This window comes from Phytophthora sojae (genome assembly GCF_000149755.1).
Source record: "Phytophthora sojae unplaced genomic scaffold PHYSOscaffold_4, whole genome shotgun sequence".
NCBI lineage: Eukaryota > Oomycota > Peronosporomycetes > Peronosporales > Peronosporaceae > Phytophthora > Phytophthora sojae.
Genome location: NW_009258118.1, coordinates 7,395,853 through 7,422,645, shown reverse-complemented (window position 1 = coordinate 7,422,645; position 26,793 = coordinate 7,395,853). Strand labels below are relative to the sequence as shown.

The following is a 26,793-nucleotide window of genomic DNA, read 5'->3' as shown; positions in this document are numbered from 1 at the left end:
TTATCCTGCTTATTCCCGATTCATAATTTAGTCACTAGTGTCTCGTGTCACCGCAGGTTCTGTGTCGTTCGCATGGGCACGAACTAACAGAGCAGCCTCCATCGCAAACCGCCGTAGCTGCGTCTCCAGTCCTCCAAAACTCAAGTTCTCAAATGCTTGGAAGTAAAAGTGGTCGTTCCTTTCCAGCATGTCAGCCACACCGTAACAGGTCTGGCCTTTCGTGAATCCATCGAGGGTAGGATGCACGTCAATCTTGTAGTGTATCCTTCTGGAAGTGTTTCGGAACGAGAGCAAGTGCGTCCAGTAGATAGCATCGGGGTAGCCATCAGCTTCAGGCGCGTCTAGAGTTGGCGAGGGCGTCGTGACACCATTTCGTATCTCCTCTTCGATCTCTTGCTGCGTAGGTTTTGTACGCCCGCCAGGGTGCGTCAATTGCAACTTTTCTTTCGCACGGAGAGCAGCAACCGCCTCAAGCTTCACGTGCTGCAGCTTGGGCTCACCGACGAGTTTACGAGTGTTACGGTGCAGAAAGAGCACTTCGCCGTTGGCATCATGCTGAACCATGGTCATGCCGCAGAACGAGTGGTTAAATGCCTTACCAGCGACGGCAGGTGGCACATCGACCATGTGAAACGGCGACTTGAGCTTAAGCCACGCCAATCGGAAAAGGTCCTTGTCGCCGTGCACCAACTTGAAGGTTTTGAAGAAATTTGGCGAGTGAAAAGTGTAGAATTTCACCAGCTCCAGTGGCACAGCGTGGCGTCGTCGATCTATCACCAGCTGCCCACTCTCCTGTTCGAACATATTCACAAACCGCTGGTCCAGCAGCTCCCAGAGCAACGACTGGCCGTGGATGTTGAAAATGGTGTTTCTCGGGTGCCAAAAGTCCGGCCAGAAGACGGCCCCCGTCTCGGCAAACTCCTTCGTGTCGAACAAAAAGCTCGGATCCCTCACCGGAACGTTATCCGAGTCCAGGAACAAGACCTTGTCGAAGAAACTGTGATAAATCGCAAACACCTTGGCGCCAAACCCCGTCGCCTTCTTGTCGTCAATCTCGTGGAACGAAATCCCCCTACTCACCTGAGCAAGCTGCTGCAGTGGCACCATCGACCCCGGTACCCCCTCCATCTCCTTCTTGCGGTACCACAGCTCGATCGACAGCTGACACTTCAAGATCTCCTTCAACGCTCTAATCGACGCGTAGGCGCTCGGAACCATCTTCGGATACACCACCATGACCATCCCCTTGGTCCCCTCTCTATCAGCTTCCATGTGAGGCAGCTTAAAACCCGGCACCAACGCCTTACTAACCGCCTGCTTCGCTTCTAAGGGGAAATTGACGAAATCCTGCGCGTCAAAACACCGAAACTGTCCTTCCTGTCGGACGCTTTTGCAGTATCGTCGCATGACGCGGAACCTCTCCTTGGTCTTCCGGTCCTCCACTTCGCAGTACCCTGACTGCGCGGGCGACACCATCATGTGGCACGGCTTGTCCAGATGCGGCAGTCTCGGGCCGTGCGGACTGCAGCCGTCGGTGGCTCTCCAGCCGACGCAGCGCAGCTCGCGGCGCTTGTCTCCGCCCTGTGGGAGCATCTTGACGTTGCGTGCGTGCTCCTCCGCCCGCTCAATCGCGGCGGCGTCTGATTGGGAGCTGGAGGAAGACTGGAAGGACTCGGGCTCCTGCTCTGGTGGCGGATCATTGGAATGAGCAGTGGGTCGGCTGTACGCGATGAAGAGCACGAGGCCCAGGACGTAGACCACGCCGCAGAGGAGCAGCAGACGCGGCCAGCGGCTGGATCCTCTAGAGACGGGTCTGGAGTGATGGGGCAGAAGCGAAGACTGCGACGCGGCAATTGAGACTGAAGCTGGAGCTGCGGGCCCCGCGCGGAGTCGGGCGGAGCCTTCCATAATTGCAGTGCCTGACGATCGTCCAGCAGAGAATTAACCGCTATCGCTTTATGGCTAATGAAATGACGATGATAAAGGTTATGTAGCCTGTGCATCAGCCAATGAGGAGTTGAGCACCAGGAGATTTAACCTATCTTGTGATTGGCTGCGCTACATATCGAGTCAGACGTAGCCAGCCTCGGTAACTGCAGCACCAGAATGGAATGGCGATCTTCTGCGCGCTCCAAAGTCTCAGCTCGTTCTAATGGAGCGACACCGCGTCGTTCTTCATCCGGTCGCTGGCTGCTCTCCCTGCTGCTGCTGAGCCTGGCCTCGTACTCGGCGCTGCTGCTGGCGTGGTCCAGCGCCTCGCTCTCCCCGTTCCGCAGCCCCCTCACAGACGCCAACGACTCAAACTCGACGCAGGTGGGAACACTTATAGCTCTGCCAATGGGCGACACGATGGAGAGGAGTTTGCGCTGCATTGGCTGGCGTGCCACGCTGGACTGCACCCCGTTCGGGCCTCGAGACCCGCAGCGAGACCAGCCGTGCGGGAGGACGGTGCACAATTCCAACGCCGGCTACTGCGAGGTGCAGGACACGTGCACCGGCGAGCACTTCCGCGTCATGAGGAGGCACTGCTCAAGCCTCTTCCCTGCTTCCCGTCTGCGCTGCGACGACGCGCTGGCCTTCGTGGACTTCCGGGTGAAAGCGAGGAAGGCCGTCGCGAAGGCGCTCGTTCCAGGCTTCGCATTGCCGAACGTTGTGGAGGGTGGAAGTGATAAACCCAGAGATGGGATCGTCATTGTGGTGTATCCGAAGCTGGTGGCGAGCGCATCTGCACTGATTCGTACTCTTCGAGAATCAGGTTGCAAATTGCCGATCCAGTTGTGGTATTGCCCCCAAGAACTCTACAGCTTCCCCGGTCCCCTCACGCCGCTGCATCACTTGGCCGACTCTGACGATCAGATAAGCTTCCACAAGATCGACGACACGCGCGCCATGGGATTCGGGGCGAAGGTGTACTCCATCTACCACAGCACTCTGGATCGCGTGCTGTTTCTCGACGCCGATAACTTCCCAGTTCGGGACCCCAGCTCACTCTTCCACTCCAGTGAATTTGAGCGCACGGGTGCTGTGATCTGGCCGGACTATTGGCACCCGAACCACACGATCTTTAACATCCACGAGAAGTCGATGCTCTGGGAGCTCCTGGACATGCCGTACGCCGACATGTTTGAGCAGGAGAGTGGGCAACTGCTCATCGACCGTCGCCGACATGCAGCACCGATGAAGCTGGCGTTCTTCTACATGTTTCACCGGCCAAACTTCTTCCAGGAGCTCAAGGTGGCGCACGGTGACAAAGACCTCTTCAGATTCGCATGGCTCAAGCTTGAAGCCCCGTTCCACATGGCCCAGACACCACCAGCAGTGGCGGGGGAAATCATTGACGACCTGTTCTGTGGCATGACGATGGCGCAGCACGACCTTGAGGGCAACGTGCTCTTTCTTCATCGCAACCAGTTCAAACTCACGGGTAAACTCGCAGGTCTGAAGAAAAGAGAGGCGCCGGTGGCCGATGGGCGGTCATCTGGACGCATCTGCTGTCTTTCAACCGCTCGTTCGAAGTCGAGCACTACGTGATCGACACGTACAGAGCTGAGCCAGCATTTCCAAAGTCGCAGAGCTGCTTTGGCAAGCGGAAGCTCGAGAGGGACCCACATTTTGTGGCGCAAGCATTTACCAATCTGAGCTTTGCTGACTTGGAGAACAAAGTACGTAGAATCGCGGTGGATGCTGTTCGTCTGCTACCAGCCACTCACTATCCGTCAGCGAGTTGCTGGATAATTCATGAAATCGAACTAGAATAATGTCGTCAAGAAAAGGTAGTAGTAGTAGTAGTACAGTAAAGCTAGACTGTCGCTCAAGTATATTTACACGTTCTGCAATCTAAACACTAGACATACAACCCATGTTCTAGTTCTAACTACTGATACCGAAGTGGTTCGCTGCTTCCATGGCAAACCTTCTCAGATGTGTCTCGATCCCGGCGAAGCTTAAATCCTCAACAGCGCGAGAGTAAAAGTGAGCGCTTTTGTCCAGAAATTGCCGGCCGAAGCAGCGCCGTTCCTTCGAGAATCGATGATCCGTGTGCGCCTGAATCACGTAGTCCGAACGTGCAGATTTATCACGGAACGACACCAGCGTTGACCACATCGCAGGGTCTGGGTACTCGTCCGCACTGTTCTTCAGCTCATCAGAGAGGTCGGGTCTGACTGTACCCGTCAGCTTCATCTGGTTCCGATGCATGAACAGAACTTCACCGCCCGCGTCGTGTTGCGCCATGGTCATGCCACAGAACGACTCCCCGAACATTCTCCCAGCAACAGACGGAGGCGTCTGGATCATGTGGAAGGGAATGTTCAGCTTCAGCCACGCAAACCGGAACAGATCCTTGTCACCCCACGCGAGCTTCATGCGATTGACGTAGTTGGGCTCATGGAAACCGTAGAATTTGACCAGCTCCAGCGGTGCAGCGTGGCGTCTTCTATCCACCAGAATTTGGCCGCTTTCTTGCTCGAACATGTCGACGAACGGCATATCCAGCAGCTGCCAGACCAACGAGTCCGCGTTTAAGTAGAAGATGGTGTTGCCAGGGTGCCAATAGTCTGGCCAGAACACCGTCCCGGTCTTGACAAATTCCGGCGTCTCAAAGAGGTACGTGGGGTCTTTGACTGGCACGTTGTCCGCGTCTAGGAACAGCAGTTTATCAAACGTGCTGTGGTAGATGGCGTAGATCTTGGTGTTGAAGCGAATAGCCTTGGTGTCGTTGATCTCCCGGAACGTCAATCCTTCACCAGTATCGCTCCGGCTCAGACTCGTCAGCGGCTCGAGGCCCTCAGGGGACTTACGCATTTCATCGGGTCGAAACCAAATCTCAATCGGTAGTCGACACCCCAACACATCTCGAAGAGTTCGAATGGTAGCGTAGGCGCTAGCAACCAGCTTGGGGTAAACCACCATAGCGATTCCTCGACGTGCGTGCTGCTGACTGCTGTTCACGTTGGGTAGCGCAAACCCCGGAGCAAGGGCCTTTTCAACCGCATCCTTTGCTTCCACCCGGAAGTTGTCGAAACCTGGAGCGTCCGCGCATTGGAATACGGATCCGGCTTTGGCCTTGGCGCACGTTCGCTTCATGACCCGGAACCGTTCGTGTGTATCCTCGTCTTCGACCTCGCAGTAGCCTGATGAGCCGTAGGATACTTTGCTGGTACAGCTGCGGTCTTTCTGCGGCATGCGATCTCCATCCGGACTGCAAGATGTTGTAGCTCTCCATCCGAGACACTTAAGCCGTCGTGCCTTCACTGTGTTGGGCGGTAAATCGGGTAGTAGTGACGGAGGTGTCGAGTTGGTTTGGACTTGATCAGCTTCCTCTGATGACTTGTCGTGACGGGACTCGGCCGCTCGAAAGCCTGCTCGTAGCGTGTTGGGCGATCGCGCAATGATCATGCCGACGTAGAGCAGGTTGCTGAGGAGGAGTGCACCGAGCAGGAAATGTTTCCAGCTTCGCGTTTTTGCAGCTGCATCAGGTACGCCTTTCATTTTTGCCGTGGGGTCTATAGTGCGAGAGGTGAGTCGAACACGAGGGCTTCTTCGTGCTACGACGAGACTTTGGGAATGGCTGACAGCGAGACCATTGCCAGCGGAGTCCAACGCCTGGAAGCCCCGGCTCACTCCCTAATGGCAACGGCCCACGATAAGATAACTGACCAAATGGGTCAATGTCAAAGAGACGTGATCATTTTTTCTGTCCGGTGCAACTGAACAGGCGGCTTTTTGAGCCGGGCAACCACAGATTTAGTTTCGTGCATTTCGATGGATGCGCGACGTTGCGATGAGTAACCAGCATTTAAACCATTGGCTGTAGCACAGAGAGAGAATCCATGAAGAAGGTGTAAGACACGGGTGGCGTTGTTGGCGTGTGTTAGACTTTCTCCCGAGCTTAAAAAATTCGGTGTCATAGATACTAATTTGAGGCCATGAACAAGATTTTTACTGCTGACTTCGAAATTGTCGTGGTAAGTTGCGCACCTGTGTGTACGTTCGTATTATTAGTCGTGTTTTGGTAGGATGGATGGTGGGATCGGTTTTGAGTCAAACGCGAACGCAAGATTGTGCAAAGTGTTAGCCCTCATCCTCAACGAACATTTCTGGTTTCATCTCGCAATAGGCAGAAGCCCGACGCTCCGGCGTTGACGATACCTCCACAGTTCATATCTTTCGCGGACTCTCTGGGTCCGTCAGGGGAACAGTCCCTCGTCTGTCTCCACCCTACGCACTTGTAGTCCGGGATGTGGTGGCGCCTGTGCAGCTCCAGCAGCTCCGGGGTCGACGCGCCGATGCCCCTCGCGAAAGTCTCGAGTAACGCATCAGCAGGTGAACTGCCGGTAGTGGCGCTCTCCGCGTAGAGTTCTGTATTGGTGCTGGGTAGAACGACACTACTCCAGCGTGAGACCTGCAAGCGGTTGGCATCTCCGCGCATAAAGAGCCACCAGAAGAGCAGGCAGCTGGAGTAGAGCGCGATACCCGTGTACATGACTGCCGGGTTGACGCAGGTAGAACGCGGAGTAGAACGGGGTGACGAGGACGATGAGCGACGCCTGGCTAGAGGCTTCTGTTCCATGCGCAGCATTGGCGGCGCGGAGTAATAGCGCGGGCCTCATGACGATGTCCGCGGTGCCGGAGGCATCACGAAAAATGCAAAATGGGTCAGGTGTCGTACGGTGATAAGAGCGGGTAGGGGAATTCAGATACGCAGAGCACCGAACTTTGAGCACAGCCAAAATTGGTCTTACCGCTGAGACGAGGGCGGTACAAATTGAATAAATAGCTACATTTTACGCTAAAAACACCTACACGGCCACTTCAACTTGCCTCCTCGCGGTCGCTTTGCACAATGTGCTCCACTGCCGACGGCGGCAGCAGCGCCACAGCTTCACCCGCGTACTGCAGTAGATCTCGCTCCACCAGTGGAAATGCCGTGTCTTCCCATGCAATGGTCTTGTACCTGGGCGCCGTGAGCTGCGACTGGCCGTAGCACCACTGGGTCTCGTCGAACTCGGGGGCTCCGTTGAAGATCTGGACCGAGTACTTTTGGCGCAGGAACTTGTACGGCATGTTCAGGTTTCCTACGGACACGCGCCCACTGTCGACCTTGTCGTGGGGCGGTAGCGTCGGTTTGGAGGCCTCGAAGGCCGCCTCCACCTCCAGCGCGTGAGGAGACGCAGCCCGATACCGGAAGCGCTGCAGGTGCGTCCAAATCTTCTCGTCGGGCTTGCAACTTGCGCTCAGACCGCCCGTCAGCTTCTTCGCGTTGCGGTGTAGGAAGACCACTTCCCCATCCGTGTCGAACTGCACCATCGACATGCCGCAGAACTTGGTACCGCGCACTGTGCCTGCAATTCCAGGCGGGTTGGCGACCATGTGGAACGGGGTCTTGGTCTTGAGCCACGCGAGACGGAAGAGGTCCTTGTCTCCGTGCGCCAACTTGTACCGCGAGAAGAGGTTGGGGTCGTGGAAGGCGAAGAGCGCCAGCATCCGCAAGGCTGCTGAGCTCCGTGTCTTGTCGATCACTAGCTGGCCGCTCTCCTGTTCGAACATGTCCACATGCTCCATACCCAGCAGCTCCCACAACAATGAATCGTTGTTGATGTTGAAAATCGTGTGGGCTGGATGCCAGAAGTCTGGCCAGAAGACAGCACCAGTCTGCTTGAACTCGGGCGTCGTGAACAGATAGCTCGGGTCCCTCACAGGAACGTTGTCTGCGTCCAGAAACAGCACGTGGTCAAGCTCGGTGTGCGTAATTGCGTACACCTTCGAGTTGAAGCCAGCTACTCTCGGGTCTGTGATCGGGTGCAGTGTCAGCGGGCCATACGCTTCTTGCAGTTTCTTGGGAACATCATCCAGCAGTGCGACCCCAGATGTCATTTCCGACTCAATGTACCACAACTCCACCGGAAGAGTGCAATTCACCGCACGCAACGCTCGAATCGATGCATACGCGCTCACAAGCAGTTTGGGGTAAATCACCATCACAATTCCCTCTTTCGGGGCCGCAGCAGTCGAGCCAGCAGCACTGTCTCCGCTATCTTCCGCCTCCTTCTCCCGTTTAATCGCCGCCGCCAATTTCGCCACTTCCCACTGGAAATCCACAAAGTCTCCGGCATGTCGACAACTGAGCATCACGCTCGAGTGCAGCGTATCACACGCCGTGTGCATGACCTGGATCTGCTGGCCTGTAGCCTCGTCCTCCATGAGGCAATAGCCGCCCACTCCGCCGCGCACGAACTGGTCGCAGCCTCTGTTCTTCGTGGGCACTTCTGTCTCCTGGAGGTCGCAACTGTCCGTCTGTCTCCAGCCCACGCAGCGCAAGTCCGGCGGTCTGCTGCCGGCGTCCAGTAGCTGCTCCATCCAGTGCGTGTCCGTCGCGATGTCGGCGATCTGATTGCCGTTCTCTGCCCTCTGTCGCCGCCTCAGTTGCCTGACCAGCAGCGGACTCAGTCGCACGTCCGCGCCATTGTCCGAGTCCGAGGACGACAGTGCGACGCTGAAGGAGCCGCTCACACTCAAGCCCCAGACCACGAAGCCCAAGGCGTAGAGGCCAATGGCCGAGAAGAGCACCAATGCGCCCACGCGAGGCCCGTTTCGAGGAGAATTGGGCGGCGTTATGGTGGACGCGCGGCGCTTGCTCTGGCCGGCGGGGCGAGCGTGCAACGGGGACGCACGTGCCATCGAGGAGCCCAAATGCTAAATGGTCAGTCCTGACGTGGGAGCGATGGCCTCCTCATAAGTGTTGACCTATTTTGTGTGTAATGTTCTGTGTCGTTGAAGTGGGGCACATAAAGGCAACTTTCCGACCGTCACTCCGGTGGTGCCTGCTATATTGGTGTACGATTGCCATCTTCTGCGTAGCCATCAGTAAGACCAAACACTAGAGCGCTCTCTCGATGGAGGCTCCGATTGCCGCGTTTGACATCTCGGAGGCGGATCGAGAGGAGTATGCGGGCAAGAAGGCGAGTCTGGCGCTGCAGCGCGCGCTCAACGGGGCTGGGGCGTGGATGGTCACGACTGTGCGGGATCAGCGCAAATGCGACCACGCGCTGCTGCCCGCCGAGATGCCGGCCAGCATCCGAGAGAAAGTCGCGAGGATCCTGCAGGACAGAGGCGTCAAGGAGCAGGTCCCCGCTGAAGCCCCCGACCCGAAGGCGCCGTGGCACCAGCAGCTCGAGCAGCACGTGGCTCGACTGATGCAGCAAATGCGCGGTCAGCCGCATCAGTTCCGGCAGATGCTCTTGATGGCTGCGTCGGATCCAAGCGCCGACTGCGTCGTCACCTCCAGCTCCTCCCAAGCTTTCGTGGATTCCCGCAGAGCTTATCGTCGACTACGACGAGCTGCGATGGCCTTGGGTGAGGAGATTTATCACTTGGTGCGAGCTTTCGTCCGTCGCAGTGAAGCCAACGGCGTTCTTCCCCAAGAAGCTCAGGCTGTGCGGTTAGCTTCACTGTATAAACTGGAGCTACGGCGGCACGTCACGATCAGCGCAGTGATGGAGTGTATTCACCAGGCAGATAGCGAACCCTGTGTACCTATGGCCAAGGTTCACGGCGTCAGTAAGCCGGGCTTCTGTGTGATCAAGAAAGTGCCTCACAAGCACCCATTGCTCCGCAGGAAGGTGAAGAGTGCGGGCATCACGAGCCGCAGGCCGAGCGATCTTGATGTCGCACTGTCCCCTCGGGCGGCGAGTGCTCCCACTGAAGCTCCAGGTCGTGGAAGTCAGAACCAGCAAACGGCCGAGCCAGACAAGGTCAAGTCAGTACACGCCTTCAAGCTGCAGGCACTGGAACGACTTCTTGCCAAGACTTGGCAGGGCAGTCGATCTGCAAGCATGCGCTCGTTACAGGCGGCACCCGTCACGCCGGCAAAGCTTTCGGACGAGACCTTGACTCAAATCCAAGAACGCGTGACCGCGTTCCTGTACCACCGAAGCCGCGAGAATTACCCCTTGTGGAGCGAGCCTCCGCTGTCCAGGGAAGAAACCGTTAGACACTTGCGCACATTCGTTGCGACTCTTTTGACGACGCCGCTGCTGCAGAGTCTGAGCATCGAGCAGCTTCTAGAAGTGAGCAGAGCTGCAAGGTGGCAGATGCTGGCCCCTGGCGACACTCTATGCGTCCGAAACACGGAGATTGATTCGCTCATCGTTGTAATGGACGGATCCTTGACCTCTACGACCGCTTCAGAATCACCTTCAGGACCTAACAGTCCACCTCCAAGTGGCGGTGTTGTTATTCCAGCTCCAGCGTGTCTAGGAGAGCTTGGCATGGTTCGAAACGCAGAACGCTGGCCACGAACTCTCGCAGCCCAGTCGTCCGAAGGTGCTAAGGCCTTGATACTGCCGAAGCTCACGTTTGAGGCCCTCTTGCACCGATTCTTCAATGTCTCAAAGGCATTACCGCCAGCGCTTGCAGCGGTCGCAAACCTCTTACAACCGCGACGGCCGTCTTCGTCTCCAGCAGTGGTGGCGAGGCGGCTCGCACGAACTTTCCGCAATTCTCTGTCGGCGCGACGTCCATCCACAGCTGCGCCGACGACTGCAACTGAGATCAACATTGCAAGATGGCACGAGGTTCGCGACGAAAAGCTTCGTGACTATCGAGCAGGCGTCGAGGCCGAGCAGCGAGCTGCAGCGCTTGAGGCACTGCAACGAGCAATGGAGGATTTGTCGTCCGAATGCGCTGAGAATGATGATCGAGACTTCTTACAGGATGCGTCTGCGCAGTCTCCCCAGAAAATACCATGGTCTCGGCACGAGTACTATCCGAACTATGATCCAGAATCAGGTTTGCCATTGCCAGAGCAAAATCTTGACGAGGTGGTCAACCAACTTGGGTCTGTTGACTCAAACTCCCCTCAAACCAGTGGATCGCCACACGAAGCGAACCAAGAGGAAGAGCAAAAGACTTCGGGAGTAGAAGAAGTACCCACCGCTCCAGAGTCAGCTACGGATGTAGCCGATCAACTGCGGGAATTCTACCGATCTCTAAACGCTCGACGATCTGTCATGCGAGCGCGACTTGCTTCAGCCGTACCCTCAGATCAAATGGTCCAACAAAGCCCTGAGCGAAAGAAAAGTATTGTCAGTCCAAACAACGCAAACAGCGCAGCCGCTGTCTCCGAAACAACGTGGTGGGTGGATGAGGGAAACGCTGAAAGCTGGGGTGCTCCATCTGAAGACGGGTTCGGATCGCCGCGTGGTGTTGGCGTCGCTGGTTCACCGTTTCAGGGTCGACGTCGGAGTTCTTCCTTTTCACTACCAAGGACCAGTCGCTCCCCGTCATCTTCGCCGTCTCGAGACAGTCTCGTCGCGCCTTCACCACTGCACTCGCCATTGAAATCTTTAGTTTCGTCGCCTTTGCAAAGTCCTCAGCAACACCAAGGCAGCAACAGAGGAGTTTTAAGCAGAGACGATAGCAATATTTGGCTTTCAGGCCAGGATTGCTGTGCTGTTCCAGAGACTAATGAAGGTGATGGAGAAGCTGATGAAGAAGCGGAAGCCTCCCAACTCGAGTCACCGTCCAAAAACCAAGTCGAGGATTCTCGAGCTACAGAGGCTCGCAAGTCCGCTCTGAACATCATGCTGACGAGGCAGTCGACAGCTACTATGGCCCGCCACAGCAAGTTGCTAGACAAAGATGCAGCGCAGCAAGTCCTCATCCAGAAGCACTTCGCCGATAGCTCAGCTGGAGGCGGACCGCTGGGATCAGCAAGTCCTGGTCGACCTCAGTCTGGCCGACCTCAGTCCGGCCACCACTCCGAGACGTCAACATCCGAGCCAAATCCGAGTCACAGTCAGGCACCGCTGCCACTCCGCGCGGATCTTCAGCGTCGATTGGATTCCGTGCTCAACGATCTACTCATGCCACCGAAAAACAAGCTGGACCTGGTGCTCAGATACACACAAGCCGATGAATACGACAAGTTTCCAATGGCGGTACAGCTCTGGGAGCGAGTTCAAACCACCGTGTCTTGGCGAGAGCGTGTCATGAAATCGTTGTGGGACTTCGAGATGTTTGCAAGTGATCCACGCCGCCACTTTCGCTCGATCTCCACGCATCGGCTACGCGAGGAGAAGGAGCGGGACGCACTCTTCTCGAAACTCAACCAGGCATCCAACGCCTGTGTCGAAGCCATGGACGAACTGTTCCGATGCTGCGGGGACACTGTGTGCCTGGGTGATCGGCCTTATCGCGATAAAATGAAGAAGGACTACACGGAGTTGCTGTTCGAAGTGGAGCAGGAGCGGCTTCGTATCATCTATGACGGTGTTCGACCTCATGTGGCCCCGGCCGTGGATGAGTATGACGATGAAAACGCACCATGTCGTGATGAAGACGAGAGCGTGCACGGACGTCCCTCATCAGGACGCACACTAATCAATGTGCGGGTTCCGTCGGCCGTGACCATACCACGAAGTCTTGTACCACGTCGCCCCATTAACAGGAGGGACGGCACTTCTCCCAATATTGTGGTCCCTTCAGTTGCCTCCTATAAACTGGATGAAGAGAAACCCGAGTTGCTCGGTAGTGCCCATGACAATCAAAACCAGGAGCACGCCGACACGGACGTTCACTCTCCTAATCTTGAGGTCGAAGGCGATAATGCTGATCCGAATAGCACGCGCCACCGTCTAGCAACGCCTCGTGAATCCATCTTCGTCCCTGTCGCCTCCCTGGACAATAAGCCAGAACCCACAGCGCCATTTAAACCGGGGCAGCACCACATCCGACGGGCGTCACGAGTCACAGTCCAAGTTCAGCAACAACGCCAAGCTGAACTCGATGCACTAACCAAGCAGACAGAGGAGAAACTCATCGAGCCAAGCATTGCTCTAGCACCGTCAACTCAGATCGTTCGACCCGCAGAGAAAACGTTTGTGGCCCCAGCAGCAGACGCAATGAAGTCAGCGGCGCGATCGAAGCAGCAACAAGAGCGAGCTTCCCTCCGCGAATTATTTCAGCAGTTTATCACCCGCTCCATTAAGTAGCAGCATAGTATCTAGGGCGATCGTGGGTAGCGGACATGGCCGCCAAACGGCTCACGACTCTGAGGATGCGAAGTCATTGCTAGACGACCCAGTTGGGTTTCCACGAGCTCTAAATTGTGCTCGTACGCCTCCCCACGCCGCGCGAACCAGTCCAAAAAGCGCGTGCTAAGCTCGACGTGCTGTTGCAACTTCTCACACCGCGAGCGCAGCTCCTTAACTCTCGACGCGAGGGTTTTGTGCGCCGAATCCGGAGCTTTCGTGGCCACTTGACGCCTCAAATCCGCGAATTGAGCGTCAACTTCTTGTCGTGGGGCCTTTTCGCCAATAATTTGCTGTAAGTTATGAATCAACGACACGGATATCGTAGCGTTAGATCGGCAAACATCCGAGTTGTATCTTAAAATTCGATTCCGCGTACCTCAAAGTGATGATACTGCTGCTCAAGCTGCGCGGCGAAAGCCGCAGCACTCGAATGGAACTTGGCCGAAAGCGTGCGCAGTGCCGCCTCGCTCGTAGCCGCAGCCGTTTTGGCTTGATCCAGCGCCTGTTGCAACTGCTCCGTCGAGTCATCGAGCCGCTGGATCTGCGGAACCACCGCTCGTCGGTGGCGATCTTCAGCCTCGTCCAGCATCTGCTGCTGCTCGTCCGCGTGTTGCCGGATCGCTTCCAGCTCGTCGCTCGCGGCGTCGAGACGAGCGACCGAGCGCTCGAGCTTGCTCTGCTGCGTCCGCACTTCTTCTATCTGCGCCGACAGCTGCGCGGCCAGCGGTCGGAAGCCGTGGATCTGCACCAAGACGCCGTCGAGCCGCGCAGATTCCGACTGGATAATACGTACGTATTAACAACACACAATGATCACCAGCCCCCAGCAGGTTACAATTACAAGCACTCGGCGGCTGCAACTTCAACGTGAAAAGTTAAACAGACCTTGTCCATCTTGGCGGCCAACCGTCTGTCAACCGTCTCCAACCGCTCGTGCAGCTCGCTCTGCTCGGTCTGCAGACACTGCACCAGTTGCAGGCTGGCGAGCTCGCTGCGGAGCTCCTTGGCGGTCTGTTCCGAGCGCGTTTTGGCTCGGATCTCCGCGTCTTGGAGCTCCTGGCGGTCGGCCTTGGTCTCCAGCTGGAGGCGGATCGCTTGCAGTTGCTGCTGGGCGACAGCCTTGAATTGTCGCAACGTAGCGACGTCGCTCTCCGTCGCTTGCACGCGCGGATGGAGCGGCGACACGGCGGCGCGTAGCTCGCTGCAGCCGGCCTGCGTCTGGCGCTGCGTGGCCTGCACAACACGTAGCGCTTCCTGCAGTTCGCGGATCTGCGCGGCCTGGGCATTGAGCACAGCCACGAGGCGGTGGATCGGGGCCTCGGCGGCCTGCGCGTCGAAGAGGTCGGCGACCTGCAGCAGCGCAGCCATGATCTAGCAAATCTTTCAATGGTCGCTCCTGCGCATAAATGGCTACACCTGTCATTGCGACATGGCTACATTGTGGACGCGGTTGACCACAGCGAGTACGGTTCGGCGTGTTTGGCCCACGCGGTTCCTTGTTGCAGTCAGACCTACGGAGACAGCCTGTTGCGGAAACAAGCGGCGAGCACCTGGGGTTGCAAGCCAAATACTACCTGGTAGTAGTACATGTACTCACCGTAGGTAATCAAGATGTATGGTTTTCTAAAAGATGTATGGGGTTAGTGACAGCATGGAGACCATGATGGTCCGCTTGGCGGTGGCCAGCAGCATCAGGCGTGAGCAATCGGAGCCGCTGAAGCGTTCGAGAGCCCAGCTGGGCCGCGAGGGTAACGTCGGTCAGGCGAGGGCCTAGGGATCGGACCACGGAGCTGATGAAGCCGTAGAGGCCCTCTCTGGCAGCGTTGCCGCGCGCGTGGCACCGGAGGGGTTCTGACCAGAAAGATAGAGCCACGCTCTAATACGTTAGTGCCAGAAGCGCCGCCCGCCACGTTGGCTCTCGGCGATACCAGGCTATCAGCGCTGGACTGCTCGCGGTTGTCCAGCACTTGCATTGCGGAGACCGCAGCGCTGCGTGTGCGGCGTCCGTGCCGATGGCCAGCGCGCCAGCTTGAAGCGAGGAGCTCGGAGGTTGACAACAAATACGGCGCGCTTGGACCGAAAGCCTTGGTCTCTCTTGCCCTGATTCGGGGAGGGACCCGCTGCAGTAATAGTGCGACTCGAGTATCCAGGACCCCTCGAACGAAAGTACACTTGCACCGATCTGTTTTGGCTGAAACGCGCGACTCGCAATCCGGTGGGCACAATTTTGGTGGGGTCTCGTGGTGGACAGCCACGCCGCGGCGAGACCGTATCGGCCTATCCCCGCTGGATTGACCTCGAAGGTGTCGGCGAGAGCGAGGCGATCACAGGAGCCCGCTTGCTGGAACTTCCAGCCTGCGAGTCGCAGACACCGCTTTGACTTGGGTCCACTATCGACGCTGACGCATCCCACAGCTGCGACTGCCAGCCGGTTTTGACCAATCCCGCCGATCCGGCCCGTCGCTGCACCTCTTTCTGCGTTTCTGTAGAGCTGACTAACTTGAACTCGCTCGGTTCAGGTCAGGCCGGCGAGCGGACGCGGCGGCTCATTCCCCAATTCGCTCGCTGCAGCGCAGAGCTCCTCCGTTGATCGATCGCATCTCCGCCATGGTGACCGCCGCGCCCCGATCCAAGTGCATGTCCATGGACGTCTCCAGCGCGCAGAGCCCGCCCGACCTGAGCACGCTGCAGGTCAAGGTGGGCGAGCTGCGCCTCTCGGCCGACGGCACGTGGCTCTACCTGCTGCAGGTGGCCTGCGGCCGCGCGCGCTGGCAGGTGGCCAAGCGCTACCGCGAGATCCGCGCGCTGTGGGTCGAGCTCAGCAAGGCGCTAGCCGAGACCGACGCGCACCAGTCGTGCACCGAGCGCTGCCACTTCCTCGCCGGCTTCGAGCAGGACAAGTTCCCCAAGAAGCACCTGCTGCTCACGCAGCACAAGCTCGAGGCCCGCGCGAGCGAGCTCGACCAGTTCTTCCTCAAGCTGGCCATGCGCCTCAACCTGTGCAACCCCATCGAGCTGCAGACCTGCCAGCTGCGCGGCTGCCCGCTGCTCACGCTCGTCGCGCGCTTCTTCGAGGTGGACGCCGAGCCGGCCAAGAATACCCGCGCCGCCATGGGCTTCTCGCGCAGCATCTCCATGCAGCGCGAGGTGCGCCGCCACGACCAGCAGTTCACCACCACCAAGCGACGCAGCAGCATGAGCGTCAGCATGGGCGTGGGCGTAGTAGGCCGCCGCTTCTCCTTCGGCTACCAGGACGGACACAGCGCGGTCGCAGCGCTCGCCCAGTGAGAGAAAACGCCCGGCCACGCCGTTATTTTATTGCAGACGTTCATGATCTAGACCCCGAAACGGCCGACCAGGCCCCACTATTTAGCGCTAACTCAACACGCGCCCTCATTTTCGTTGCGTTATTGCATGCTTGTTAACTTGTTGGCCTTGAGTCCGGTGGGCTGGATTTTGCGCTTCTTGACCGGAGACAAATCCGTGTGACTCGGGCGGCCGTAATGGTGGGGGCCAGCAATCGCTGAACCAACTGCCTCGCCTTCAAGGCACTCACACACGTCGCACCGTCAAGTTCATGGCGGCAATGTGCATGTGCTGCATGTACATGCAAATGAGATCTATGTTTTGCAGGAACAAATGGCTACATGTTCTACGAATTTACGGCGTCTCGAGCTGCTGCAGCAGGTGGTTCTGCTCGTCCACCACCAGCGCGTCTACGATCTCGTCCAGCAGCTCGCCGTTCAACATGCGCTCGATGCCGAACACCGTCACGTTCACGCGGTGGTCGCTCACGCGGCTCTGCGGGAAGTTGTACGTGCGCACACGCTCCGAGCGGTCTCCGGAGCCCACCTGCGAGTTGCGCATGGTCTGGCGCTCGGCGTCGCGCTTCCGGCGGATGCCGTCGAAGACGCGCGCACGCAGAATCTTCAGCGCCTTGGCCTTGTTCTGGTGCTGCGAGCGCTCGTCCTGCACGGCGGCCACGATGCCGGTGGGGATATGCGTGATGCGCACGGCGCTTTCCGTGGTGTTCACGTGCTGGCCGCCGGCGCCAGACGCGCGGTACACGTCAATGCGAAGGTCCTTGGGGTCGATCTCCACCTCCACCTCCTCGGCCTCGGGCAGCACCACCACCGACACGGCACTCGTGTGCACGCGCACATCATTCACCGGCACGCGCTGCACGCGGTGCACTCCACTCTCGAACTTCATGCGACCGTAAGCGCCGCGTCCTGTTAACGAGCACACGCACTCCTTGCATCCACCGAGGTCCGTCTCAGAAATGCTCATGATCTCGAACTTCCAGCCCTTGGCCAGCGCCACCTTCTGGTACATCTTGAGGATGTCCGCAGCGAACAGGCAGGCCTCGTCACCTCCCGTGCCGGCACGGATCTCCAAGATGGAGCTCTTGTCGTCGGCTTCGTCGCGAGGCAGCATGAGACGCACGACCTCGCCCTCGAGACGGGCGATGGACTCCTGCAGCTCGCGACGCTCGTCCTTTGCCATTTGACGCAGCTCGACAGCGTCCGGGTCGTCGCTGCCCTCCTGCTCTGCAATCATCTCGTCCAGCTCCTCCACCGCATTCTGCTGGCTCTGCAGCTCCCTCACCGCCATCACCTTGGGCTCCAGCTCCGCCATCTCAATGGACAGGTTCGTGATCTTGTCCGACGACAAGCTGCCGTCGTTGCTGCAAAAAGGTGACACACAACACCAACCTCGTCAGCCTTTTTATAGAGGCAGCCTTTACTACCGAAAGCGCAGCGAGAATATCAATGGCCAGCCACTTACTGCGACAGTTCGTGCGCCAACTCGTCGTAGCGGCGGCCGATCAGGTCCATCTGACTCAAAATGGCTGCAGGCATGGCGAAACCTCGCGTCTGCAGCGCATTTTGCTGCCACAGCTTCGCAACAGCAGGCAATCGAGTCTGCACAAGTTGCTGCGGTCGGGTCGCGCCTCCCACCAGCGCCAGCACGCGCCTCTGTCGACGCAGCCACTGCAGTCCGGAGCCCAGCATAAGCGAGCGGTTTGATGCTGCTGTGTGGTGCACACCGCACCAACGTAAAAAAAAACTGTGTGCCGTACATAGCGGCATCATGGGTGGGTATCCATTTCATCGAAGAAATGGCACGCAGCTATCGCCTCGGCGACACCTGGTTCGTCGTGTCCTGCAACTGGTGGCAGCGCGTGGTGGAGCGCGGCGACTCGCGCAGTGACGACCGCATCCGCAACGCCGACATCGTGGACACGAAGCGCAGTTGCCGCTGCTGCAGTCGCTCCATCCTGACGCCCGGACTGCTTGAAGACGTGGACTACCGACTGGTGAGCGAGCGCATGTGGAGCGCGTTGTCCATGGAGTTCGGCTACGACTGGGCCGTCCGTCGGGAGGTGGTGAACATGGGTCGACGTCTGGCGGTGGACGTGTATCCCGCCGGGCTGGAGGAGCGAGCGACTGGCCACGGCCACATCCCGACGTCTGCGTCGGTTGACGCATCGGCTGCAACGCCGCCGTCGTCCCCTGAGAAGGAGGAGAAGGACTTGTCGCCCGAAGCTCTGGAACAGTGGCGAGCGGATCTCAAGGTCGGGCAAATGGTGGACGCTCTGGATACCGACAGCAAGTGGTACGAAGCCACGATCGTGGGCATCACCGAGGGCCAAGCCAAGGTGCACTACCGCGGCTGGAGCACCAAATGGGACGAGTGGCTGGCCCGCACGTCGCCCAGACTCATGCCACTGCACTCGAAGGTGCGCGATTGGCGGCGCTTCCGCGTGAACGACGAGGTGCAGGTGGGTGATGAGCGGCCGGGCAAGAAGCGCATGCTCTGGCGCGACGCCCGGGTGCTGGCCACGGCCAAGTCGCTCATGGTGCAGCTCCAGATCGACAACGACGTGCGCTGGATGGACGCGCAGGACGAGCGCCTCTGTCCTCCTGGGACCCATCGAGCGGCCAACGCCGGCGTCACGTACCAAGACGCTGCGGCACTGTCGTCCCCAACAAGCGTCACTACAGTCGGCAGCAGCAGCGGCGGCGGCACCCCCACCAACGTCCGTCGGAAGCGTCTCAAAACGTCCTCCAGCCCCTACATGTTCGACGACTGACGGCCGAACCCTCTCTTGTATATATTCCGACCCTGTCACTACAGCGTCCAAATCAACTTTTTGCTGCAACACGTTGAAGTGCATTATTTTCCATTTTCGCCCAATCAGCGCGCGTCCAGCACAATTCAAATTCCCAAAAGCTCCGATCAAGCAACGCACACTGGCGATGGCATCGCTCGAGGCCGACGCGGAGGACGACAGAGGCGACGCGGGCGCGTCCTGGACGCTGCCGGACTGGGAGGAGTACAGCGACCGCGCCACCAGCAGCTTCGCCGGCGACTGGAGCGACGTGGAGGCCGACGTGAGCTTGGACACGGCCAGCAGCGTGGCCAGCACGGAGCACCAGCGCGTATACCGCATACAGCGCGCCAGAGGCGAGCTGAAGGACATCCACTCGCTGTATACACGGCGCCGGTTGGAGGAGAGCTCCCAGGGCGTCACTAGCGTCCGCGGCAGCGCCAATTGGCTGCGACCGACGCCCTGTGCGTCTCCTCGAGCGCCGGAGGAGAAGCCGCTGACCCCAGTGACACAACAGAGAGAGAAGCAGGTGGAGAGGGAGCTCCTGGCCCAGCAGAGCGAGATCAGCGCGGAGCTGCAGGCGGTGAGGCGGCAGCTGAGCGAGTTCCAGGACAAGTGGAAGAAGACGGTGGAGAGCAGAGCCGATGACGAGAGCTCGGGGGCTCCGACGGTGGCGAGCTCGTGGTCGTCTCCACTTCCTAGGGATAGAGGGAGGCAAATGGTGGGGGAGACGGTGGCAGTTCAGACGGGGAGGGATGAGAGGGAAGACGCAGTGAAGCAGTGGATACTGCTGATCACGCAGAAGCTCGAGACGCTGACGAGGAAATACTCGCACGAGCCGACGATTAGCTTTCAGGCGGCGATGGCACACCTTGCTGGGCTTCAGAGCTCTGGCAATGACGCAAATGGCGTGTCAAAGGAGTCTGCGTCGATTAATGAAGCGGGTGGTGATGAGTCATCGCTTTCTTCGTGGCACGTGGGCCGTGCACTCAAGACGGCAGTGCCCCTGGAGATCGCTGAGCAGTTTCTGGCGCTGGAACATGCTATTGCGAGTATGAGTGCTGCGGTTGAGGAGCATGAGCGGCGTCAGATGACCAACCTTGATCGAGCTGTGCAGCAGGTGCAGGGATATCATCACGAGCGCATGCAGCGGGTGGTGGACGAGTCTCTTGTGGAGTTGAAGCTCATTAGAGGAAGGTACAAGAAAAAGGAGGCACAGCTGGAGGACGAGCTACGCGCTGCGAATAAAGAGATCGAGCAGTGGAAGCATACAGCAGCAGAGGCTGAACACCGGAAGAAACTGGACCGAGAAACTTTGGAATTCCAGCTTTCATCCGCGAAGGAACAGGTGCGGTAGCTTGCGCTGTATTTGTGTCTGCAAGCAATGAGGATATTTGTTTCTCACATGCCTGGATGCTTGTGGAACGATTCAGTATGAACAGGCTTGCCGGCGCTATGAAGGCGATGTAGCACAGTTAAAAGCGCAGCTTCACACAGTGCGAGCAGAGCGAAAGCAAGTCGTTAGCCAGCACAGGGATACCCATGAGGTCATTGCGCAAGCAAAGGAGGGAGCTATCGCACTTGAGAGGCAATGCCAGGCACTAAAGAAGCAACAGGAGCGTACGAAGGAACTGCACGACAGAGAGGTGCGAGTACTGCAAGACACAATCCGACAGCTGCGTGAGGGAAGTGACGAAATGGAAATGCAGCACGCCAAGGAGAAGCAAGGACTAGCGGATGCACTCAAAAAGCTGGAATCATTGCAGCAGACAGACAGAGAAGAGTTTGAAGCGCGAATACGTGATGAGGCCACACAGCGAGTGCTAGAGGAGCTTCTTCCTGAAAAGCTAGCAGATTTGAAGAAGGACCATGAAGAAGCTATCAGCGCGATGAAGGCCGAGCACAAGCGTCAGCTAGCACAATTAGCTGAACAACTTGACGGGACAAAACACATGACGCCACCGAGCGTCCGTGCAATTGAGACACAAACAGATCCCCCAGTAGCTAAAGAAGGTTCTGCAGAGGGAAGCACTCGAGGAAAAGATGACAATCAAGCACAGGAACAGATCGAAGAGCTCACTCGCCGCTGCCGAGCTTTGGAGACGCTACTGGACAAAAAGTTTGAGAACACGCCAAGCTCATTATCAACTAGCCGTCGGTGCGAGTCCTGCCATTCGGACGATGGCATGTCGACAAGCAGTGCTCTCGGCGACCGACTTGGTCTTAATGCCAGTCGGAGCAGTAGCATTCTCAGCGACAGCAGCTTTCGCCCACGCGTGAGTGGGAAGAGCCGAGCTCTGGCCCGGGCTCTTCTTGGTTCGTCTCGTGCGTCCGTCAATAGTGCAACTTCAGAAAGCAAGGCGCCGCTCATCAACGAGACGACACTGGTGACTGATGAAGCAACGTTGGGCGCGCACGAGATGTGGGATTCCGCGTCGTTCACGTCCATCGATACGGTAGACGACCTGTCTTCGTTTGCTTCCCAGCGGACGACACCGCGCCAAAAGATGCGATCGACGCAGGAAATTCTCACCCTGGTTCGTCAGATCAAGCAAGCAGCAGCACCGCTAGACTTAAGTCGAAGAGAGCGACGTGAGCCCGATCCAGAAGTGAACTGGGCGACGCCCAAACAAAAGTACGCGGTGTCTGCATCAAGAAGCACGCCGCCGTCGGTAGAGAAATCCTCAGCGAAGGGCTCTGCACCAAAGTTTGTGGCTACAGCTTCAGCAACTCCGGGAACATCCGTTTTTGACGATTTACTTTGCTGAATGTAGCCACATACATACATGTAGCTCGTGAATAGAGAAACCAACTTGCTCAGTGTTCGTTTGTACTGGAGATTCGGAAGCATGTGTGTTTGTTGCAACTTTCAACCCACTGGCGGCAGATTTGGTGCAGCCATAACCGAGTTGCTCTCTCAATCGGGCTACCCGTACTGTACCAGCAAGTGCCCTACCTGTACGACATCACATCAGTTCTCACGCCAAGACGCTGCGCATCAATGATCACTCAGCTGGTCGTTGAAGTTATCGAAATTTCATTCTGCAATCTGCCACCTAGCACTCAACCGCCCTAAACCCTCCACCGCCATCGTTTAATGATGCATCTGAGCTACGTCCTGCTTGCGGCTGCCCTCCTGGCCAGTGGTAACAGCGTTTCGGCAGCCACAGCATCGACCTCCCAAGCGGCCACCACGGGCCGGATTCAGTCCACCGACGCGGTTAGTGAGAACTACGGCCCGCGGAATCTGCGAACGGCCCGATTCGCAGATGTTGACGACGATGACAGCGAAGAAAGCGACGATGACGACAGCGAGGAGACCACCAAGGAAGAGTGTAGGAACTTCTCGGATTCCCAGATTTCCAAGATGCTGAAGGACACCAGCTACATGAACAAGAAGTTCGAGAAGTGGAATGAAGGCGGCTGGAGCTACTTCGACGTATCTAAGAAAATAAAGGACGCTGGGCTGCTGCCAATACCTAGGAATCTCAGACAGATAAGCCAGACGTTATGCAGGCTCGAATGAGAGACAACCATCCTCTCATCTTGGCTCCAGCTGCAATTTCCGCTATAGTGAATCCGTCCCATCTAAGTGCCGCAGTAGGTGAATACTTCGAAGTATAACAACAATGTTCTCCTTTTTGTCTTTTTAGTACGGCGATGTATTCCGTCAGTGTATTCGCGAACGCTGAAGAGGTCGTCGATGTTGCCGAACTTGCCTCATCAATGCAGAGTCTGCAGGTCTTCTTCTCCAAGCTGAAGCTGTTGCGCATTTGGCAACAGGTTTTTCAAAACCCTGCTCTGTGATTGGCTCAATCACTTCAACATAGCACTAAAATTATCAGCTCCTTATCGCCCATTCACTCTAATGATGGCATTTCAATAAGGACGGCCAAGCTGTACGGATTGTCGATAACTCGAGCGAATTATAAAACCTCGAGCTGCATGAAGGACACTGAAGCTCTCGTCTACGTCTTTTTGAATATGAGTACCGGAACCATACGGTAACTGTCGTATCACCTTGCCATTCTTCGTACGTACATATTATAAGGACCTTAATGTCAGGTAGGTAGTGGTTGAAAGCCAAGGAACAAGCAATATGTTGTAGGTGCTTGGTTAATATGGCTAGGAACCCCCACAAGATCAACGGTGGCGATACATCACGTAGTTCCTCAGACTGCCCGCAAGCTCCAAAGTTCCAACAATTAATTACGCACGACCAGCAGCGAAGGCATGGGCAAAGAAAATAGCTTTTGCAAAGTGACTCAACGCCGAACAAAGAGCAGGAATGCAGCACCCTCGAGACTCTCGAGGGTGATGCATTCCGTTCACGACCAAGGTTCATGCTCCATTTTAATGGTATGTGCCGAGTCGAGACAGCCCATTTTCTCAGAATCGACAAGTCGATTCCTTGATGTCAATGCTGAGTTTTTCACTGCACTCCATGCACGCTGCAATGGAGCCCAGTCACTGGGCTCCAGTGCACTGCAGCTTCCGTGCGGACCCAAAGCAAATCTCAACCTTCGCCTCACAATTTCTGCTTGGTTCTTTGCGTCGTCGGACACAAACGAGCCCAGGCGCCACGGACGAGAAGCAGATTCAGCGTCGCCCACGCGCACCACCGCTTTCTCCGCCGTCACGCTGTGCTCGTGGGCCACTGTAGCGCAGTGCACACCACGTCTTGTTGCTGGTTGCACAGGTCGCTATTTCATCACCAGCTCACGAGGACTTTTGGCAATGATCTCACCTTGAAGGTTTTAACTGAGACCGTAGACGAACGGCACGATCCAAGGAGCTGCGCACCAACTTGGTGCCACCAAGCAGAAATTCGCGATGTGTGATGAGCCCAGAGCCGTGGCGGGCCGCTGCAACCGCGCGCCGAGCGCCAGTCACCGCTCGGTTGTCGGGTGCGGACGTCCTTGGGATGAGTGCGTCGCCGGGGTGACGTCTCCAGACTGTCTTCTCTAACAAACACATCAGGGTGCGCTAATCCGCCGGTCGTCACTCGGTTCCAGTATGTAAAACTTGCGTATCTATGCTTCAATTACGATTTGAAGTGCGCTGTTACTGGCCACAGTGTGGACACCCTCATTTAGCGACGCGCAATACCCGCGGGCTCCATTCGCCGCAGACGCAATGTGCACGTCGACTTCTTCTCCACGCTCAGCCCCCACGACCGCAGCTTCATCTCCCCACCACCTGCCTTGAACCAGCAGCACTGCAACCAGCTCCGTTGCCCAGTGGAGTCGAGTCCAGAGCCGTCAATGATCGTGGACACCCCCATCCAGCAACCGGTGCATGACCACGGGACACTCTTTGTGCATCCAACAACCGCCGGGCACAGGCCACGGTGCGTCATTCCGACATTTTCGCCCGGCAGCGCACAGGTCTCCGTCCTCCTCGTGCTCCTTCGTCCCCCTCCACCCCCATAACACCACAATGCTGCGCTCGCTGTCGTCCAAGCTGCCGCTGCACAAGCTGGCCGGCGCGCGCGCCTTCTCGGCGTCCGTGGCCGACTCGCACCTGCTGGTGATCAACGCCGGCAGCTCATCGCTCAAGTACTCGCTGTTCGACCTGCAGCCCGAGGGCGTGGGCGCCGCCGTGTTCACGGGCCTCGTGGAGCTGTCCACGCCCAGCAGCAAGAACGGCCGCATCACGCACAAGACGCTGGCCACGGGCAAGAAGGAGCAGATCGAGCTGCCGCTCGACACGCACCGCACGGCGCTCGAGACGGCCGTGGGCAAGTTCTTCGGCTCGGACCTCGACGGCATCAAGGCCGTGGGCCACCGCGTCGTGCACGGCGGCGAGGCCTTCAGCAAGGCCTCGCTCGTGGACACGCAGGTGATCGAGGCCATCAAGGCCAACATCAAGCTCGCGCCGCTGCACAACCCCGGCAACCTGCTGGGCATTGAGGTGGCCACGGAGGTCTTCGGCCCGTGCCCGCAGGTCGTGGTCTTCGACACGGCCTTCCACGCCACGATGCCGCCCAAGGCCTACACGTACGGCATCCCGCACAAGCTCTACGAGGACTTTGGCGTGCGCCGCTACGGCTTCCACGGCACGAGCCACCAGTTCGTGGCCAAGAAGGCCGCGGCCATGCTCGGCAAGCCCGTGGAGGACTGCAACTTCGTCACGTGCCACCTGGGCAACGGATCCAGCATCGCCGCCATCCACAAGGGCCGCTGCATTGACACAAGCATGGGCATGACCCCGCTCGAGGGCCTCGTCATGGGCACGCGCTGCGGCGACGTGGACCCGGCCCTGCACGCCTTCCTCTGCAAGGAGCTCGACATGACCATCCAGGACGTGGACAAGATGCTCAACAAGCAGAGCGGCCTGCTCGGCATCTGCGACGAGAGCGACATCCGCGTCATCCAGGACCGTGTGCGCGCCGGCAACGACCCCGCGGCCTCTTTGGCGCTGGACGTGTTCGCCCACCGCGTGCGCAAGTACCTGGGCGCCTACGCGCTGGAGCTGGGTGGCGACCTGGACGCCCTCATCTTCACGGCCGGCATCGGCGAGAGCTCGGCCATGATCCGCGAGCGCGTGTGCCGCAACCTCGGCTTCCTGGGCATCGAGCTCAACGAGGACAAGAACGCCGTGTCCATGATGGGCTCGGGCCCCGTCGAGATCCAGGCCGACAACGCCAAGACCAAGGTGATGGTCGTCAACACGGACGAGGAGCGCAGCATCGCCGAGCAGACATACGAGATCGCGCTCAAGCAGTAAATCTGACCGTCGCTGGCGTATCATTCGTTCCTCGCTCTATCACTTTTCGTTGTCGCCTCCTGCTTCTGGAATTATACAGAGCAGTACCGAGCCACAGCGAATATGCTTGTTCCTCACACCCTAGCGTTAGCATTGGCTTGTTCCACACACGAATCCTACAACTGACCCTCCAGCTCCGAGACGAGGTAGTACGTGTAGCGCTTGCCGTCGTTGTGGCGCAATTCGAAGCCCTCCGAGCCCTGCTTGGCTTCATTATCGAGACGCTTCTTGGTCTTCTTGACTCCCTCCAGGATGCGCTTCTTCTCAAAGAAGACGTAGGCCTTGCGGTACACCACATTGGCCGCACCAGAGCCAGCGCCGCGCTTCATGCTCATGAAGCTGCGCAGGCTGTTGGCCACGTTGCCCAGAGCTTTGAGGAACGCGGTTTGAGTCACGATATTCTCGCCCAGGAAGACGCTGATCTTCTTGCGGATCTCGTCGCAGTCGTCGAACACTGGCGGGTAGCCACACTCGCCCTCGTCTTCCAGTTCGGTCTCCTCAATCCGCTTGAGTAGGTCGGCGCCGTCTTTGGCCTTTTTGGCCTTCTCCTCTCGCTGTTCAGTGACTTTGCGCTTCTTGTCACCTGCCTTCTGCTTCTTCTTGTCCAGTTTGGCTCTCCGTTCACGGCGGTAGAAGAACTCGGAGGCACCGAGGTACGTAGTGTTGGAACAGCCTCCATCGGGGCCCTTGAGGTTCATAAACCGGTAGTAGGGGCCCGGGTTGACTCGGCACTCTTGAGGAAGTCCTTGAGCGACATCTCCTTGGTGCCCAGGAACTTGCGGATCCGCGCGCGGATCTGGTTGCAATTGGACTTGAGGTCCTGCGAGTCGAAGCCGTCGTCGCTGTACTCTTCCTCCTCATCGGCAGCCACCGGTG

The 26,793-nt window shown here is 57.9% G+C and overlaps 13 protein-coding genes across 13 annotated transcripts; 6 read left to right on the top strand and 7 right to left on the bottom strand.

Annotated features, from left to right (window-relative positions):
* Positions 1-27: 27 nt before the first annotated feature.
* On the bottom strand, positions 28-1,908 carry PHYSODRAFT_503292 (hypothetical protein; the record flags this gene model as incomplete). Its single annotated transcript, XM_009529762.1, has 1 exon — positions 28-1,908. The coding sequence occupies one exon, from the start codon at positions 1,906-1,908 to the stop codon at positions 28-30; it is 1,881 nt and encodes a 626-aa protein (XP_009528057.1).
* Positions 1,909-2,106: 198 nt separating this feature from the next.
* On the top strand, positions 2,107-3,678 carry PHYSODRAFT_346433 (hypothetical protein; the record flags this gene model as incomplete). Its single annotated transcript, XM_009529761.1, has 1 exon — positions 2,107-3,678. The coding sequence occupies one exon, from the start codon at positions 2,107-2,109 to the stop codon at positions 3,529-3,531; it is 1,425 nt and encodes a 474-aa protein (XP_009528056.1). The 3' UTR covers positions 3,532-3,678.
* A 192-nt stretch (positions 3,679-3,870) lies between these two features.
* On the bottom strand, positions 3,871-5,085 carry PHYSODRAFT_499480 (hypothetical protein; the record flags this gene model as incomplete). Its single annotated transcript, XM_009529760.1, has 1 exon — positions 3,871-5,085. One exon carries the CDS (start codon positions 5,083-5,085, stop codon positions 3,871-3,873), a length of 1,215 nt encoding a protein of 404 aa, XP_009528055.1.
* Positions 5,086-6,085: 1,000 nt separating this feature from the next.
* On the bottom strand, positions 6,086-6,484 carry PHYSODRAFT_301429 (hypothetical protein; the record flags this gene model as incomplete). The annotated part of the gene is made up of 1 exon (XM_009529759.1): positions 6,086-6,484. One exon carries the CDS (start codon positions 6,482-6,484, stop codon positions 6,086-6,088), a length of 399 nt encoding a protein of 132 aa, XP_009528054.1.
* Positions 6,485-6,813: 329 nt separating this feature from the next.
* PHYSODRAFT_559527 (hypothetical protein) lies at positions 6,814-8,679 on the bottom strand (the record flags this gene model as incomplete). Its single annotated transcript, XM_009529758.1, has 1 exon — positions 6,814-8,679. One exon carries the CDS (start codon positions 8,677-8,679, stop codon positions 6,814-6,816), a length of 1,866 nt encoding a protein of 621 aa, XP_009528053.1.
* Positions 8,680-8,894: 215 nt separating this feature from the next.
* On the top strand, positions 8,895-12,992 carry PHYSODRAFT_499651 (hypothetical protein; the record flags this gene model as incomplete). Its single annotated transcript, XM_009529757.1, has 5 exons — positions 8,895-9,530; positions 9,600-10,788; positions 10,918-11,079; positions 11,497-12,284; positions 12,555-12,992. 5 exons carry the CDS (start codon positions 8,895-8,897, stop codon positions 12,990-12,992), a joined length of 3,213 nt encoding a protein of 1,070 aa, XP_009528052.1.
* An 11-nt stretch (positions 12,993-13,003) lies between these two features.
* Positions 13,004-14,402, bottom strand: PHYSODRAFT_315434 (hypothetical protein; the record flags this gene model as incomplete). Its single annotated transcript, XM_009529756.1, has 4 exons — positions 13,004-13,306; positions 13,411-13,623; positions 13,726-13,812; positions 13,920-14,402. 4 exons carry the CDS (start codon positions 14,400-14,402, stop codon positions 13,004-13,006), a joined length of 1,086 nt encoding a protein of 361 aa, XP_009528051.1.
* A 1,239-nt stretch (positions 14,403-15,641) lies between these two features.
* On the top strand, positions 15,642-16,322 carry PHYSODRAFT_255479 (hypothetical protein; the record flags this gene model as incomplete). The annotated part of the gene is made up of 1 exon (XM_009529755.1): positions 15,642-16,322. The coding sequence occupies one exon, from the start codon at positions 15,642-15,644 to the stop codon at positions 16,320-16,322; it is 681 nt and encodes a 226-aa protein (XP_009528050.1).
* A 372-nt stretch (positions 16,323-16,694) lies between these two features.
* Positions 16,695-17,672, bottom strand: PHYSODRAFT_301424 (hypothetical protein; the record flags this gene model as incomplete). Its single annotated transcript, XM_009529754.1, has 1 exon — positions 16,695-17,672. The coding sequence occupies one exon, from the start codon at positions 17,670-17,672 to the stop codon at positions 16,695-16,697; it is 978 nt and encodes a 325-aa protein (XP_009528049.1).
* A 484-nt stretch (positions 17,673-18,156) lies between these two features.
* PHYSODRAFT_255396 (hypothetical protein) lies at positions 18,157-21,762 on the top strand (the record flags this gene model as incomplete). The annotated part of the gene is made up of 7 exons (XM_009529753.1): positions 18,157-18,593; positions 18,648-19,077; positions 19,283-20,096; positions 20,151-20,497; positions 20,679-21,116; positions 21,510-21,686; positions 21,736-21,762. 7 exons carry the CDS (start codon positions 18,157-18,159, stop codon positions 21,760-21,762), a joined length of 2,670 nt encoding a protein of 889 aa, XP_009528048.1.
* A 484-nt stretch (positions 21,763-22,246) lies between these two features.
* Positions 22,247-22,675, top strand: PHYSODRAFT_286143 (hypothetical protein; the record flags this gene model as incomplete). Its single annotated transcript, XM_009529752.1, has 1 exon — positions 22,247-22,675. The coding sequence occupies one exon, from the start codon at positions 22,247-22,249 to the stop codon at positions 22,673-22,675; it is 429 nt and encodes a 142-aa protein (XP_009528047.1).
* A 1,913-nt stretch (positions 22,676-24,588) lies between these two features.
* Positions 24,589-25,900, top strand: PHYSODRAFT_559518 (hypothetical protein; the record flags this gene model as incomplete). Its single annotated transcript, XM_009529751.1, has 1 exon — positions 24,589-25,900. One exon carries the CDS (start codon positions 24,589-24,591, stop codon positions 25,876-25,878), a length of 1,290 nt encoding a protein of 429 aa, XP_009528046.1. The 3' UTR covers positions 25,879-25,900.
* A 133-nt stretch (positions 25,901-26,033) lies between these two features.
* On the bottom strand, positions 26,034-26,615 carry PHYSODRAFT_315427 (hypothetical protein; the record flags this gene model as incomplete). Its single annotated transcript, XM_009529750.1, has 1 exon — positions 26,034-26,615. One exon carries the CDS (start codon positions 26,613-26,615, stop codon positions 26,034-26,036), a length of 582 nt encoding a protein of 193 aa, XP_009528045.1.
* Between the last annotated feature and the right edge of the window lie 178 nt (positions 26,616-26,793).